Consider the following 18,368-nt stretch of genomic DNA (forward strand, 5'->3'; position numbering starts at 1 on the left):
ATCCTGGATTGAATGCTTCATTTAAATGAAAACTACACTTAAATAGAAGCATAACTTTTCCATCTTCAGAAATATCTCATATCTCATGTGCTCAAAAAAATAAAAGAAGAAGAAGAAAAAAATCCTGTTGATCCGAGCTGCTTCCCAAATTGTACTTCTCGCTTTTTTACAGGGTATCAACTGGTACCACTGGAAAGGCCACGAGTTCTCCATTCCCTTTGTGGAGATGAAAATGAGGCCGTTCAATTTCCGCAGCATCAGCAGCAAGAGGAGGCGGTCTGCCCCTGTATAGATGAATCGCCACGATCCAGCCCAGAGTCATGGATAAATGGAGTTCGGATGTTGAGTTTTTGCTATTCGCGTGCCTCACTGACAGGAGCAGCAGGCTGGGATGTGACCGCGGCAGGGCAACGTTAGTGAGGCTCAAAGAAGAAGCAGAATATGACAAAAATCTACTAATATTTTATTAAAACATTAACAAGAAGATGTTATAACCACGGATGTAATCATAAAATAGCAGCGAGGCTCGAGCAATGTCCGAACTCTGTTGATCTCTCCACCTGCCCAGCTTTAGCTGTCTTACCCTGCTGTACTTCTGCCCAGAAGTTAGAAGACACTGTATGTAATTTATTAAATACTATGAATGAAAATGGTTCTGTTTGCTGTATAAAACAAACAAAAAGACAAAACAAGAGGAAAGGCAAACCAGGAAGCTTTGTTTTTTTTTTCTTTTAATCCGTGATTTGTCTTTCCCTACGATGTGCTCAGAAGCGCCCTCAGGAGTGAGAGCTAGCATTATTTTAACCGTTACAAAATAACACTTTTAACTAAAAGAAAAAACAAAAAAAACCTGTATATGCCCTTAAAACCCTCTGTAAAATATATATCTATTTTTATACCTGATATTGTGACAAAGTCCATTTATTTGATGCCTTGGTTTTTGACCCTATATTAAAATTAATATTAATTTTCTGGATAATTAGCATTAAAAAACAAAACATTCACAAAGCAGTGCACCAGCAGCAGCTTCATAACCATCTACTTTATTTTTTTCATTATCTTATGGATTATGGATTTTAAAGCAGAATAAAACGATTCTCTTATTATTATCATTATTATCGTTGTTATTATTATTATTATTACTACTACTGGTGGCCACGCTGAGACAGTATTTGCACTGTGAGTGGGAACACAGCAAAGCTATTGTTGGTCATTCACTTCATTTCTTCGGTTGCTAATGGGCATTAGATTTTTCGAGCTCGTCTTCTTGGCCAAAAATAACAATCTCTTAATTGCTTTTTGACCCCTGCTATAGATGCTCTGATTGCTTGCAGAGATGGCGCTGATAGATGCAACATTTAACCAAAGATCTGCATAATAACGGCCCGGCCTGCTGTTTGGAAAGATGCCAGTCACCAAAGTCACTGAAGCAGCTTTTTCCACCCTGTGTTAATAAGAGTCCCACTTTTTCAGGGACTTTTTATGGTAACTGTGTCCCCAGGCGTAATTTTATGCATTATGATCGCTAAATTCTATGCAGGGGAAAGTCAGGGGTACAGCGCATGTTTTGGCCCACCTCTCTCCCACTGCTGGCTGAAAATGAACCTAACAAAGAAAGCAGAACAGTAGGTGGAGAGGAGCCAAGTCTTTCTTCTGTGCTCTTCTTTTACTCGCTTCACAATTTAAGCTCCCTGGTGAAACAACAAAATCAGCAAACACGGCTGAGCCTGTATTCCTTTTTAGCTGGGCGGGTGTAATCTGCAGCGTGCCCACCAAACATTTTGCTTTAATTCACCGCTCACAGAGTCGCACAAAGTGTTGGGAGCCAGTTGGTTTTCTTGAAGTTGTTTTCTTGGAGTTTTGCTGGCCCCTTTTCGGGGGGGAAAATGCCCTCTGCGGAGTCGGAAGATGAACCACACAGCAGTCCACGGAAATCGATGTCACCATCACTGCAAGCGACATTTGGTCTCACGATTGATAGTCTGATTCTGTTTTTTTCAATTTTTGATCAGCTGGAAAGTGAACTTTTCTTTATTTCTTCACTTTTCTCACAGGAGTGAGCAAGCGACTTTGGCTCCTATTGCGACTTTGTATATTTGTCTTTATTTCTTCCCCATTTAGACTTTAAAATATTAGTAACTCTCCCCTCTATGAACTACTAACAATATACTCATGTAGATATAGAGCTGAAAACAGCTTTTGATGTGTTCCCCCTTAAGATGCAAACTAATTCAACAAGCCCTTTTGAACATCTCCATTTTAAGTGCTGTATTTTTAACCAGTGTTGTGGTGAAGGCTGGAGGGAGACTTGTGCATGTGGACTAAAATGCAATCAAGAGCCTGACAGTAAAAACCATATGTCCTGAGGATGCGTTGCAATCTGATTTGTAGTCACGTTTCTTTGTTGATCTGGGTAAAAGGTGCTCCTGAAGTTTGTTAGGTAGAAGATATAGATCACTTTGATTATCAGCCTCCAAGTCAGGTGATCACATGATCTCTCCTGAGTCTGATTTATGTTTCAGTGTCTAAGTAACTGCTTCAGCCCATCTCCTGTAGTGATTTATAATAGAATAGAGAATTATCTGTACTTATTTCATTAACTAATTAGAGGAAGTTTGCCTCATTGGGTTTTATGTACGAGGAACAAAGGTCGGGAAGCAGAAAAGGAACAGAAATCATTTGCATTGTGAGGAATACCTCTCACTGCGGATTATAAGGTGCTCTTAAAGAAAGCTAACGTTATATTTCCATTGATTTTGATTTTTTTCTATTTTGCAATAATCCTTCAACCGTTAATAACTTCACAGAACGAGCATTTTGTTTAACGTCATCCACAGATCCACATCCATTCTTCTTCTTTGCATTTACATGAGAAAACAAATCCAATGAAATTCTACAGAAAAACAGGGGCCTGAAATATTTTCTTGATATTATTTCCTTCCCTCATTACCTGAGATCAAGTTGTGTTGATATTTTTTTCCACATCTGGTCTATATTCTGTGTTTTATAAAATCTTTTCCACCTATTGCACAGCATCCGGTTTAAAAAGTACATTTTATCCCCATTGCTTAAACTTAAGACTCGTACTGAACTTCTTACAAGTTACGATACCACCTTTAACCAATGTTATGGCGATTATATGACCTTTTTATGCTACTGATATACTGACAGCATAATAATTAGGGCTGAGCCAAATGCTTCAAAGCTTGGAACCTGTCCGTCCTAGACATCACAAATCATACACTTCTCTTTTTTTCTCCTGGTAACCATTTACATTGAGTTAGCTAAAACGTTGGTGATGTTCTCTGTAGACACAATAGGACAATATTGACCTTGTGTCCATATATTGTATAATTACCCAGTAATGTATTTATCTCGACTGGCCCACTCACTTGAGAGGATATCTGCTCCCTTTATTTATTTCACTGCTATTTATTTTCCTGTTTCTTTGTGACTGATGTGACACAAAAACAACAAAAAAAAAAGAAAATGCTTTTATTTATTGGGTTTGTGTTCACAGATTACTTAACTGATATTGCCACCGTGGTTGGTAATAACTCTTATATAGGCAGATAATGTAACTGCATTCATTTGACAAATCTTGCCATGGAAATGTAAATGTTGATAAAATGTGATCTTGACTGTTTGAAACGCTCATGTAAGCTGAAACTAGGAATTATTGTTGGATAACCTTGGATATTACTGTCAAATTTAGCTCTAGTTTGACTTAAACATGTACTATATAGTTCCTTTTTTAATACATTTTCTACATATTAATAAAATATTCAAATAGTCTGAATCGGTGTCCGACTCTCCTTTTTGTTTCGTGAGCGCTGACTGCAAGCTGTTACATAAATTTGATGACACAATGAACTGCTCACGGGGTCTTTAACTTGCTTGGATGTATTTGCTTAATAGACACTCATTTTTGAGTCACATTTTATATTAAACAAATGGGATTATGGTTACTGTGAAAATCCTTCTCCATTTTGCTCCAATGAAATAACGAAGCATGGAGAACCAACTCCATGTCCTAAACTTATCAAAGTCTCTCCACCTCTAATTGGAGGCCATTAAAAACTGAACTGAAATGCAACTTCTACTCGTGAATAGTGCCAGGGGCAGTAATAACAATCTGCCAGTGTGGTTTGGCTACAAGACCTCTAATTTATTCTCAAACAGACAAAACAGGCCTGCATGAACCTAAAACAACCCAACCTATGCAATATTACAGGTAGGCACAGAAGAACAATAACACGTTCATTTTAAATTTTAATCATTCAAATTCAAATTTCAAATTCAAATTTTATTTGTCACGTACACAGTCATACACAGTACGATATGTAGTGAAATGCTTGGACAACTGCTCGTGACCTAATCATCATCTACAAAGAGGAGGATTTTTTTTTAGTATTGGTGCAATTTTAAGTGAAATTGTTTAAAAAAAACAACCACGGGAATTGGATAACGTCTGCTCTGTAAGGTTAGCTTAGAAAAAAAGAGGAGAATCAGCTGTTGTCTACAGTTTAGTGTTTTTACTAATTGTAGACAAAAGTAAAATGTGTATTTCCCGTACTCAATACATAAACATTTGCAGTACACGCTTGCTTCTTCCACAGGAATTAAGAGGCAGCCAGGTGCTGGAAATCAACTGCACTTGATTAACTGATCATTAGCAAGTGTCAACACCTCTATGAAAGCAGAACTTTAGCTGGTGTGGAGCCCAGCAAAGTTGCCACAAGGTCAGACTGTGCAATGCTGAGAGAGCATGGAAAAAAACAGATCTACATGTCAGACTCTACTCTAGGCCTCAGTTAGCATGTTAGATGTTAAAGTTCATGACAGTATAATTAGAACAGGACTGAACAAGTGTGGCTTTTTCAAAGAGTTGCCAGGAGACAGTGTCTGCTCTCTAAAACGGACATGGTAGCACAGCTTAGGTTTGTAAAGTTGCATTTCAACAAATTAAAAGACTTCTGGGACAATGTACTTTGGAGAGACAAGACCAAAGTTGAGATGTTTGGACATAATGTACAGCATCACATATGCAAAAACCAAACACAGCATATCAACACAAACACATCATGCCAAGTGTCAAATACGATGGTGGAGGGTTGATCATTTGGGCTTGTTTTGAAGCCACAAGACCTGGGAACCTTACGCTCACTGAGTCAACCATCTGTCTACCAAAGTGTGCTAGAGTCAAATGTGAGGCCATGTGAGTCCAACAACTAATGTTTTGCAGAAATTGAGTCATGCAACAGGACAATGATCGCAGCCACAGCAGAAAACTTACTACAGAATGGCTCAAATAGAAAAGAATCAAGGATTCTCAATGACCCAGTCAAAGTCCAGACTTCAATCTCATTGAAATGATAAGATAAGATAAGATAAGATAAGATAGAACTTTATTAATCCCTCGGGTGGGTTCCTCTGGGAAATTCGATTTCCAAAAAAGCACAGCACCGACAGAAGTTACAGAGTTATACACACACACATATATATAAATACAGAGACAATATAAATAAAATATACGAAGGGGATAAATAGAATAAATAGGAATAAAAATAAAAATACAAGTGAATTGCACATTTCAAGTATTGAGTCTATTGCACCGTTGACTATTTACAAAAGTATTGCACAAGGTATTGTACAGTGAGGTGAAGAGGCACTACAGCTTAGTTGTTCCCCCCTCCTTTGTCCTCCTGTTTCCCCTCCCTCTCCCCTCCAGAGAGGAGTTAAACAGTCTGATGGCGTGTGGGACAAAGGAGTTTTTAAGTCTGTTAGTTCTTGTCTTTGGGAGAAGCAACCTGTCACTGAACAGACTCTTCTGGTTGTTAATGGCCGTGTGCAGAGGATGCCCAGCATTGTCCATAATGTCCATCAGTTTCTTTAATGTCCTTTTCTCTGCCACTGTCACCAGAGTGTCCAGCTTCATGCCGACCACAGAGCTAGCCTTCCTGATCAGTTTCTCCAGCCTGGATGAGTCCTTCTTTGCTGTGCTGCTCCCCCAGCACACCACAGCATAGAAAAGTACTCCAGCAACCACCGACTGGTAAAACATCCTCAGGAGCTTCCTGCAGATGTTAAAAGACCTCAGCCTCCTGAGGAAGTACAGTCGGCTTTGGGCTTTTTTATACAGGTGCTCTGTGTTGCATGACCAGTCCAGTTTATTGTCCACCCACAGCCCGAGGTACTTGTACTTGTTGACCACCTCCACCTCCTCCCCCTCTATCTGAACCGGCAGTGGACCTGCTCTAGACCTCCCGAAGTCCACAACCAGTTCCTTAGTCTTTGAGGTGTTGAGTTGCAGTTGATGTGGTAGGAGAGAGATGTGCAAGAAATGAATGTAATACTCAATGAAATAAAGCAACACTACCCAGAAGAGTGGGCCAAATTTCCTCAACAATGATGATGAGAGACTGAGAAAGTCACAGTGAAAAGAATTACTTCAAGTTATTGCTGCTAAAGGTGGCTGTACAGGCTTTTGGATCACGAGGTGGACTTATTCACGAGATTGCATGGAGTCTGTTTAAAATATTTCTCAAATAACTGCATGTTTAGGCCAATATGGCAGAACAATGGAAGAAGACTAAATGTTTTTTCTGCCAATCTGACTTGGATGCAGCACCTAATGTATGTCTCCTAAAGGTAGGGGAACAGCATCATGTCCTTAGCTGTAAATGTAGGCTTAAAGACTATGCAATGACTAGCATGGATCCTAAATCAAACAACTGAGCCTGCGGAAAAAAATATGTGCAACCGCAACTATACCCATGTATTATTGTTTTTATTATCATTATTATAATGCACAGCTACAATACTCGCAAATCTTCAGTTCAGCAGTTTTAAGATTCATTGTTTGATTTCAGCATGTTCTAATTATCCAATAATAATCCATTCATGTGTTTGGTCAGCAAAAAACAACTTTGGTAAGTAATGAGCTTGTGCGGAGTTTGTGAATATATTAGAGTCAAGCACAAATAGATGAGCAACACAGACTTTACCAGTGGAATAAAGGTCAGTGAGACAAGCTAATCTGTTCAGTCTTTACCAAAACAAAACATGTCACATGCACAACTGGATCATTAAAGTAATCCTCGCAATTCGACAGGGTTCTCCGGTCATGTGGAACTGATATGTGTAATTGGGTGACATTTTCTTCATAATCGACACAACATTCAGAAAGCAACAAGGAGACACTGTGCCAAACGTATCCTTTAACTAATGACAGAGCTCAAGCTAGAGGCTCTCATTTCAAAGTGGGATTGGGGCTAATTTCCTGGTACATTCAAGGTTAACTGTGTCTTTTTATTTATGAAAGGGGTTCAGTTACAAGGTTAGATTGCCATGGCAACTTATGTTGAGACCTAACCCAGACTGGAGCAGGTTAGGCTCGAGATTAGAGAGCAACAAGTGTAAAATAACTGCCTGCCACCCAATCAGCTCACCAGGTACGTCCATGGCATGAAGTTATTTCTTGGTAAGATCAGACACTTTTTTAATTGGTTCCTCCAACTCTTCGGTCAGTGGACTTGGACATTTGATTCATCCAGGCTTCACCTCCAGCAGTATTTAAACTCATTTTCCATTAAATCATCACCAGCATGGTAGTGTAGCCTGTGGGCAAGCCAAATCTAAATCTCATGGGTGACTCTTGTTTTTTAATTCCCAGTAACCTCTTGTTTCCTGTGCCTCAGGTTTAGTTCCTCCCCTCACATGTGCCTATTGCTTTGCTCAGCTCTTCCACACTGATTGAGGATTAAGCCAGTGTGCCCTGCTCCCTGCTCTGCATCGTTTTTCTCAGTGGGATCCCCTTATATCCAACCAGCATGTCACCCTCTCGCTGCTGGCTAAAATGCTGTTCTGCAGCCAAAGTCACACAGGCTACTTCATGCTTGTAGCCACTCACAAACACGTGCCAAATTCCACTAAACCAAAACTAAGATCTCAGCTACTGCATGGCAACTGCAAAATATGGCTTGTACAGCTCAGCCCATATAATTGGACACTGGCCCTTTTTGTTTAAGGTATTCAAATGAGTTATGAAATAAAAACATTCAAATCCAGGCATTCAAAGATAGTTGTATACAAATTATAATCCGCATTATTTAGGAATTACAGAGGATTAACTTTGGATCTTTTTCATGGCAAATACATTTGAAAAATGGCGGACCAGTTTGCAAACAGCATCGTTTGGACCAGCAGGTGGGGACATTTTCTTTCTTGTTTCAACTCTTTTGTTGTTTATTATAATATTTCAAAATATGAGAGTGTGTTACCAAGGCAGCAAAGGCTATATCTCACAAAAGTATAGTATATATCTGCACTTTGTATATATTTATAATGCAATATTTGACATTGTCAAACAACAGCGCACATGACACTTTGAGCTGAACCTGCCGAGGCTGCAAAAATGATGAAATAAAATTTCCAGGCTAGATTAGATCTGTTCTGATGTCAGAACCAATTAGGAGAAGTATGTCTAATCTTTAACAGAAAGCATTGTAGTGGAGATATGAAGCAACTTAGTGTATATTAGCTTACTCATTCAGTTTGCAAGATTAAGCTGGGGGATACAGTTATTATGTTGGACTGGTGCAGAATTACTAAGCATCACATGCTACACTGGTTTATGGACACAGATTTGGGAGTCACACAAAAAATCCTGATTTGAGCCAACACTTCAAGAGTCTTCTTTATGTCTAAGCTTTTATTGAGAATGATGTTTTCATCTGATTTCTTAACACAAGGTCCTTTTCACAAAGCCACAGTGTTGTGAAAAAGCATTTGCAATTTCTTTTGTATATTTGCATTTAAATGTTCCAGTTTATCAAACAAACTGATTTGTTTGATGAATGATTGAAAACAAATGATTAACCAGTTTTAGTTTTGGAAAGCTGAGTTCAGTTCACCCCCAGGCCTGAGTTCTACTAAACCTATTGAACCAAGAAATGATTTATGTCGAACTTGTCTGGCAAAGAGAGGTAGGCTAAAATGTCTCAAAAGAATCCAGCAGAGAAGCAAATTCATTGGCATCTATAAGTCTGGAAAAGGTTACAAAAGCATTTTTAAGGATTCGGGACTTCAGTGAACAACAATGAGAGCCATTATCCACAAATGGAGCAAACTTGGAACAGTGGGGAACCTTTCCAGTAGTCGTCCACTCAAAACTACTCCAAGAAGGCATCAATGACTCATCCACAAGGTCACCAAACAACCCAGAACTACAATATTACCATATTGTACAATTTTCTGGAGAAAACTTTAACAATCAAGTGACTGCTGAGGAGCGAGCACTTTGTGACGGTGGGAAGGAAAAACTCTCTTTTAATTTGAAGCAGCAGGGAACTTTTTTTAAATTTACAAAAACCTTTAAAAACTGACCTTAAATGTAAAAAATACAAAAACTGTAATTAAATATTGGTTTGGTCTGTATACTCAAAACATATGTACCAAAACAACAACAAAAACCCTAAACAACCCAAAACTCAGCATAGAAATTAGACACATACAAATAAACATAGATACAAAACACTCACAAGTCTTAATGAACCATGCAAACATACAATAACAATGCGTACTGTATATGAAGATAGCATACACTCAGTCTGAAAGTAAAAGAGAGAGTTTACTTACTATTGTTTTGTTTTAGTCTTGCAGTAAAGGAGAGCAGCAAGAAACAACACAGGTGTCTTTGTTGAGGACCTACACAACAATTGGAGGAGTCCACAAGCAATCCCGTTTCCATACACATACACACTAAAGAGACCAACTTATTAGCTGAAAGAAACATTTACAACATGGTTCGTGAATAGTTTTGTTTTCTGGAAAGTATCCCCTTTCACCGAAACTGTACAGTTGGTACATTTTATTTTTAAATAGCTAATTTATTTGGACAGAGTACTGGTGAGGCTTAAAGTAGGGTGCATGGCTGCTGTGATGGACAGAATTGCTGAAACAGGTCACTACAGCTCACCGCTCTTTCCTCACCATCGCTAATTGGAGTCCCTGAACAGGACCTCTTGACCATGTTTGCGGTCTTGATGGTTTTTGGAGCATTTTAATTGAATTATTTAACCAATAAAATTGCTTTTTGTGTGGCCTGAATGAAATGTTAGTGATTTATGCTGTTACTGCAGTAATTATGAGATATGTGCCTTTGCACCCATACAATTTATGGATGTAGCTTGCTAACTTAACTTCTAAATTAGCTGATATTATTACGTCTGCCCACAAAACGCAACATAGCAGCAGCCAAAATGGCACCTTCAGGCAGAGCCATTATAAAAAGGCTTTTTGTATTGTTCTGCAATGCATTACTGTACTGACTAAAACCCAAGTATCAGGTTCAGTACTACTCATTTCCCTCCAGTGAAATATATTCACAATAACTATTTTGGCTTAATTAGCCAGTAAAGCCAATTTAACCCTTTCTGGTGGCAGGACCATTTTACAAGCACTATTTTACTGACCGTAGCTGCGTTACTGTTTCTGCTAGAGACAAAACTCAATGGTTTCTAAAAGAAGAGAAGACATACTTTATGGGGGATATTCAGTTTATCACAGTAACACAAAGTATTTACAAAGCAGTACCATCTGAACACAGAAAAATCAGCTCTGCCTACATTTTACCATGTGAGCTTCACATTACTATAACTCTTTAACCATTTTAGACTAGGAAAAAAATCCAAATCGTTCCTGAAAGATGAGAATTATTTTGTAATTTAACAGCCAGAATGACAAGTCCAGTGATCCTGTATGATACTATGATAAAAGGTTAATGAAACCCTACTGCTTTGGTAGCAACTTAGCTACAGTTTCCTTTTCTGTATAAAGGGAAATAAATGAAGGAACATGTCTGATGGCACTTGTAAGAAGACAGTAGATTATGATTATCCCATGCGCTGCACATCTCAATCTTCCTCAAATGCTTACTGTGCATGTCTGTGCTAATCTGAGCTATAGACTCACACTTCCCTATTTTCATGAAGGAAACGGAACTCTTTTTTTTTTTAATTTGAAAAGGCTTTAAAAACCATTCATGTTTAATGTCTGTTGTCACTGTAACTCTTGCACTTAAAAAATAGCTCTGTTTTAATCTGCTTCATTTGCATACTGCCATCTTTGTGTTATGATTTTGTACTCTGTATTTCATATGGATACTGTGCATCTTGTCATAAAAAATATAATATTAATCTTAATTTTAGACAGTTTCCTTAGATACAGTGGATAATGTATCTACTATGACATCACCCACTGGCTTATGAAGTCCCATTTTGAAGCCTGCTGTCAACATTTTGGCTGCAAAAACCTGGGTATGATAAAGGGGGGCAGGTCTGACTGCAAAAGCACATAATCATTACCTAACGAGCTGACTGACAGGTCATTAGCCAATGAGCCAGAAGTTTCATACCACAGATAATTCTTCATTTTGACACATGGTATGACCAAGATTTACAAAACAAACTTGATTTTTTATACAACGTGACCCCGAAATTAGTAACTGAGAACATAAAATTATGAGAAAAGTGTTGATAGATGTCAAGTCAGAGGGATGTTTTCCCACAGAGTTCTATAATCCTGGAAGTTTTATTGTAACTACCACTATCGCCATCTGGTGGCCTTGAGTAGAATGCAGGTTTGAGTGACTTCGTCAGAAACCACGTCCACATTTTATACTATCTGTGATCATAACTAATGAACCATTAGTCATGACTAATCAAAATATTTTCTTTTGTTTGTTTGTTTGCTTTGTTAACTGTAAATGCTCACATGAAAAAGCATTGAGAAAGTTTGTTTTTACATTAAATCAAATACCAAAAAAGCACAAATGTGTGGAATAAGATGCTCTATTGCACTGTGACAACAACAGTGGGGAAAAAATATGAGGCTTTCTGTATGCAAAGTACGATGAAAAAAAGCTACTACAACTCAGTTTAGAACTAAAATGCCATCGGCATTTGTGCATTGCAAGTATTGTTACATTATTTTGCAAACCCAATTATTTTAAATCATTTATTTCCACCCCAGGGCCACTGGTGTTTAAAATAACTTTATTACATTTATATATATAAACAGAAATAGCAGCATGTTTATTATCTAGAACTCCCAGGTGGAACAGCATGACTTCTTAGGGCTCATTGTGTGAAAATAAGGGATAAACTCAGAGGAAGTTGTAACAGTTTTGTTAGAAATGAGGTTGTGACTAAACTTCGGTTCAGTCATGTGCCAGTCCAGATAAAAAGAATTAGTAATCATACAGACAGAGGGGCTACAGTGCACCAACCTGGAGATTATTCAAAACTAAACACAGAATTTAAACATTAATGAAGTCAGGTAAACATCCTACTCTTATGTGGAGCAGCAACACTGTGCTTTTTAATTAAATTATGCGTTCACTAACCATTACACTGGACATATAGTGGTTGTTAGTTAAAGAGCACAACTGATGAATCCTCTTTAAAGCCCAGCAGGCTCAAACTGCTACACTAGGATGTCTTTGCCCCGACACAGTTCCAGCCATAAGATGATTTGTTGACTCCAGTATGTCAGCTCACTAACTCAGCTAAATCCCAGTGTCTTCTTTCTCTGCTTTGTGGATGTTTGGGTGCATTCCTGCTAAGTCCAGCTTATGAAAAATCGACAGAGTCCCCTCTACAAAAGTGCCAGAGGGCTTTGTTGTAAAGTCTTGTGAAGACTTTGTGAGTTTACAAAGCAATGTTTTCATATGGAAAACGAATTAAGCTCTAATCAGGCAATTCAGAACCAAAGATATATCATATGATATTGCTGTCTGAAAAAAGAAATAATAATGAAAAGATACAATCAGTTACTACATAGAAAATTCCCTTTGAGACATAGAAGTTCGAGTTTTCCTTTTACTGAAAAGGTTAAGTTTAAACAACAAGCCACAAATTTCATAAAAAACAAAAAATGCTGCTACATGACTTCAGTGTTTGGTGAAAGGAACGGCAGACATGCATTTCTTCGTGTGAGCCATCATCTTCTTCCTCCCTCCTCATGCATTTTCTGCCCTCACTCATCTTATTCTCGTCCCATCCATCCAGTAATGTCTCCACATCTCTCCACAGGATTGACTGCAGATGGCTTGAAGCTGATGAAAAGCGGCGTTGTGAGGCATCCCGAGTCTCCCGTGCGCTCCTGGAGTCTCTTTACATCTCACTGAACTCATACAGCTAACAGGCCCTGGCAGGCATCTGAATAAGAAGGAGGTGCAATCCAGCTCTCCCAGTTAGACTCTCTCTGTGATAGCATTGTAAACACTGGGGCTTAATTGGGCATGCGGCTGGTGAACAGCTTGATTTTCATCATGCTTTTATTGGCGCTCCATGAGTTGGGATGGGGGAGCATGAGTAGGGCCTCACATACATCACAAGTGCAGTGGAAGGCATGAAGACTGGTCTGTGCAGCCTCAGCAAGTTGAATGTGAGGTAAGATCTGGCTGTGCTGGTCACAGTCTCATACGTTTTTCCATTAGCTTTTGTGTGTGATGCTCCAGTTTTTTTAAATTGGAAAATACAAAAAAATGAAAATGGGAAAAGCTCCTATTATTCAAGAGGACTGTCTAACCCTCATTAGGGCTTTCAGCACACTTGGACACTTGCAGCTAATTAATGAATGCATTAATTGAAGGTTTGACGCCTGAGTACTTTTTCATAAGACTATTTTTTTTTCCTGTAGTGATTGACCAGATATGACTGGCACTTTTTCATCTTTAAAATTTAGTCCAAAGCATTTACTGTCTGCAGCTGCTAAGCTAAGCTTTAACCATCATCCCTCTGGACATGGCTGACCTGCAAAAGTAGATATGAGTTGACGTGATTCTTATGGTGCGGTTATTCCGGGTAAAACATTAGAACTGACAGCTGAGCTCCCGGAGAAGATTTAAGAAAAGAGTAAAACAAGAGAAAATGATTTTTTTTAAAACAAATGATTCTTTAAGGATAAAGCACGCACTTTCTTTGTTCTAGTTTTGATTTCATTCATTCTATTAAGGACTGTTACCATCCTCCCCCTGCCTCCCCTCCTTTCCTATGAGGTTGTTGTATTTGATATATAATTTAAATTAGTGGTCTCTAGTCCTTTTCAGCGTACCCCTGACAGCCATATCAGATGAGCTTGTGTAAGCCTTTATCGTACTCCCACAGACAGATTGAATTTTTGGAAAGGTTTGTAGAGTAGTATTTATCTGCAGAGAAAACATAGCCGCATGCAAATTCATGTAAAGCATGGTCACTCATATTGTTGATATTAAAGCTTTATGTTTTGTTTTTAAACTACCATTTTGGAGTTTCAGAAGCAGGACACTGAACTAATTTACAGTGTGACTTTTTTGTTCCCGCTTAGTTCTTATGCAGTCTTAATGAACTCACTTTGACCCAGGCAGAACACCAAAGTAAACATACCCTATACTCAAGATATTATACCAGTTTGTGGTCCTGATTGCATATCAGAGCCCAACTTTCACATAGCTGCAGTAAGGTGTGAAAGCCCATTACTGTGAATAAGAGAATGAGTGAAGATGAATTGTCAAGCACGGGGTGATCGATCATGCTTTGGGCTTGTGCTGCAGCCATTCTCAAGTGAAGTTGGAGAGGAAATAATGGGTTCAATCCAATCCCTGAAAGTTCTATAACAAGTATTACGGCATCTATCAGAGAAAAAAAAGGGGGAAAGCTGTAGATAAAAAGAGAATGGTGTCTACCAAGAAAAACAGGTTGGCTGTCATTATGAACCTCTGCGTGGACTCAGGAGACTTTAAGGAAGCTTTAATACTCTTAGCCCAGAGAATCACAAAGCACAAATCCAAGTCCGAAAATCCCGGGGCTTCTGAAGCGCTTAGCCAGTGATTTGATGACTGAGAGACTGAGGCAATATATACAAAAGGTAATGAGGGAAGAGGAAACAACTAAACACAACAGAAGACAATCAAGGAATGAGTGAAGGCAGGGATAGGAAGTGAAACTAGACAAGATCCAAAAGCTAAAAGCACTTACAAAATAAAACATGAATTAAGGTGAGTAAATGGGGAAACAAGATAAACTTGACAAAGAGGAACACTGAAGGTGAGGCACATATTTTACACTGGAATGAAACACAAAAGGGAAGTCACTAAAAACAGCCTGAAAGCCACAGTAATTACTGAGAACAGAAGATTAAGATAACAAGATTAGAAATACAAAGAACTAAATAAAGCAAGGAAAAGAAATATATATATATATATATAGATATATATATATATGACACAGATAATACGCTCAACATATGCAAGGCTGAGCTATGACAGCTGAAGGTTTTGCCAGGGTCTCAAAGTCTGTGGCTCAGACCAAAACATCATCAAAAGTGTGTGAAGCAACCTTAGAATAGCAGTGCATAAAAGACTGCCCAAGGTCTTTTGTGCACTGCTAAAAGACCTTGGGCGGAGCCTTTTATAAGGACAAATGGTCAAAAAGCCAACAAACAAGAAGTGAAAGACTCTTACATGCTACAAAAAGCCTTTACAAGCTGTGATATTTGCCAGAGGGTGTATTACTAAGTACTCCAAGGTGTCCAGAGTTCTGTGATGGGTTTTGTGTTCTGTTACTTTCTATATTACTGTGTTTTATGTGAAAAAATAGTAAAGAAATCTGTCATAGTTGACTTGAAATCAGCTAAACAAGATACATTGGATGTGGGGGTGTGGGTATCCAAACATTACATGGAGGACAGTGAGACTTTCCATTTCCTGTTGCTTGTTTTTGCAAGATTAAGGTGTAACATTTAAAATTTATAGCCTAAACTGAAGACCAAAGGTGTTTTGCTAAAAATACTTGGCTTGTGACCTGCTTTATAAAAAGCCGTTTCCTCCAAGGCTAATTTCCTATTAAATCTATTAAAAGATAAAAAGTGAAGAAAAAATGCTCACAGAGTATCTCACTATTTAGTGTATATCAGCTGGTGACCCGTTACAGATAGTTTATGACCAACTGGATGGATTAGCTCCACCTTATTCAGCTACAACAGCAGTGTCACCAGCATATGGATACACCAGCTAATGAATTGCTAACATGTGTGTGCACATACACAAAAATAACGCATTACCCACATGGGGAGCCACACTTGATTAACCCATATTTTGCTACTGTTCGTATTTGTTTACTATTTGTACTCAGAGTACGTCAGTTACCCCCCCCCCCCCCCCCCCCCCTTGCCTTTCTTTCCTGCAAAGACATGCTTTGCCATTTTCTTTCCATGATTTAAGGCCAAGTAGGAAATGGATTTTGATTTTGTAGTGTGCCAGAGGGGATCCTTAATGCCCCCTTCATCATTTGAACTACACAGAAGTCCTCGGGAGCCATTCAGATATGAGAGCTGAGACATGTGAAAGTGTCTCTCAGGGCTACAGTGACCCGAGGGACAAGCGCAGTAGAGAGTATGTTCTGTACTTCGTCACATCACCTAGAGGGAAAGCAATTCTACACTGAGTAGACTTTGGATAGAGATTTGTTTTTAGTGATTCTTGCGGAAAATGGTGGGAAAACGTATGTTTTTGTCTGTGCATTTATGAGGGCGTGAGATCGCTACACCTCTCACTATGTGTAGCAAATGGTAATTATGCTGTAATGGCATTTCAGTAAGGCTGTCAGTTTTACTTTTTTTTTTTAAAGTAAAGACTTAGGAACAAACACGGGATGCCAGGAATGCTTGGAAATAAAATCTCCCTAAAACAAAATATGATCACCATCCAACTTTCAGTTACTCAGAATGAAGCACGAGCACAATCAAAGTGATCATCACCCAAGTTAAGGACTTTACTGAGAACTTTCCATAGACTGCCTCAAGGCTAAATCGTATTGTTTTATACCCCGCTGGGTAAACACAAGCACAAGCTGATTAGCCATCAACAACAACAGAAGATGTTAAGTCATATTTACCATACCAGCATATCTGCCTTACTTACATAATGGCCTCTGAGTGATTTAGATTTAAGTCTGAATAGTTGATCAATGGTGATAACAAGACGAGAAAATTTGACCCAGCGGGGGGGATTAATGCAAGAAAAACATTCAATTACCATCACACTGATATAAACTGGGGTTGAACAGTTAAGTGCTTTTGAGTTTTAATAATAATTTAAATAAAAGTGCAGGTTCAACATTTTCTGATTGGATTTGTTTACTGTGTCAAAATGTTTCTTTGACTACATGTTAGAAATTAAACATGTGCTTCAGGCACTCTATTATCATTTTCACTTACACTAAACAGTTGTGAAACACTACACAGGTTCTTTCCTTTGAAGCAAACAGACAAACCCGACAAACCAAACACACGTATGCATTTAAAAAAAGAAAGGAAGTGTATTTATGTTTCTTTGTTATCTTATGACCACATATTGTTGCCACGCAGCTTGTTTTTGTCTCAAGACTGTCCATCAAGCTTTTCTATTTGTCAAAAAGAAGTTAAGTCTGTCTGGAAGAGATAAAGACAGTAAATGTTATGTCGCCTTAAATGGGCACTGCAAACTGTGCAGTAATGTCTTGAGTGGCCTTAGTTCTTAGGATTTTGCTTAGAAAACAGAAAAAATGTGCAGTTTTAAGAAACATCAAAGTCAATATTCAGTATGACCACCCTTATACTGAACTCTCTTTGAGCTCTCTTAAGGTTTCTTATACTCCTTTAGTGGTCTTCAGTAATCTTTGTTCCATTTTCTGTCTATATGATTGCACATAGCTTCAGTAATGTTGGGGTTTGGTCTCTGGGAGGCCAATCCATGACTGACAGTGACTGATATTTTTTTTCAAAAAACATTCCTATGATTCAGGTATGATGGCTGGACTAAAAATGAGACTGAAAGCCACAAACGTTGAGAGAAAAACTTTGAAAGACCTTCAGAAAGCCTGGAGAACTATTACTTCAGACCAGTTTAAAAAAAAATACAAAAATGTCTGACTCCTTGGAAGCAAAACATAAAGAAATGAGGGGTGCCAGAGATTTCTGCATAAAAATAGGAAAGAATGCCTGGTCTTCTTCTGCGGTTTGTATTCGTCATTTACACTTAAGGTATTTGTAAGCTGTTGTCCAACACGAGTGACTTTATTTTCCCACAGTGTGTCACGCTGTTTCTTCTGTATTTGGAAATCCTAGGCCAAGAAAGAGGAACTTAGAAAGTCCCCGCTGATTATAATTAAGTGCTCTGGAAAAACACTTCCTTCACTGCAAGCTGACAGCATTACTCTGTATTTATTTATGCAGCAGAACAGGCAGGACATTTCTTCTTCACAAGCCAAGAAAGACATGTTTAACATATTTATTCCCAAAGTAGAGCTTGTGTCACATGAGAACTATGCTTAGATTATTACATAAAT

At 38.4% G+C, this 18,368-nt stretch overlaps 1 protein-coding gene across 4 annotated transcripts in view; it reads left to right on the forward strand.

The window, feature by feature from the left end:
* Nucleotides 1-3,799, forward strand: part of tnr (tenascin R (restrictin, janusin)) — a 216,458-nt gene extending 212,659 nt beyond the window's left edge. For all 4 annotated transcript variants that reach the window (XM_082513738.1, XM_082513735.1, XM_082513736.1 and 1 more), the window contains one exon: nt 173-3,799. In XM_082513738.1, coding sequence (XP_082369864.1) covers nt 173-292 — 120 coding nt within the window. In that variant the 3' untranslated portion in view covers nt 293-3,799. The remainder of the gene's footprint in view (nt 1-172) is intronic.
* The last annotated feature ends 14,569 nt before the right edge of the window (nt 3,800-18,368 follow it).

Source organism: Aulonocara stuartgranti (assembly GCF_965226115.1).
Source record: "Aulonocara stuartgranti genome assembly, chromosome: 18".
NCBI lineage: Eukaryota > Metazoa > Chordata > Actinopteri > Cichliformes > Cichlidae > Aulonocara > Aulonocara stuartgranti.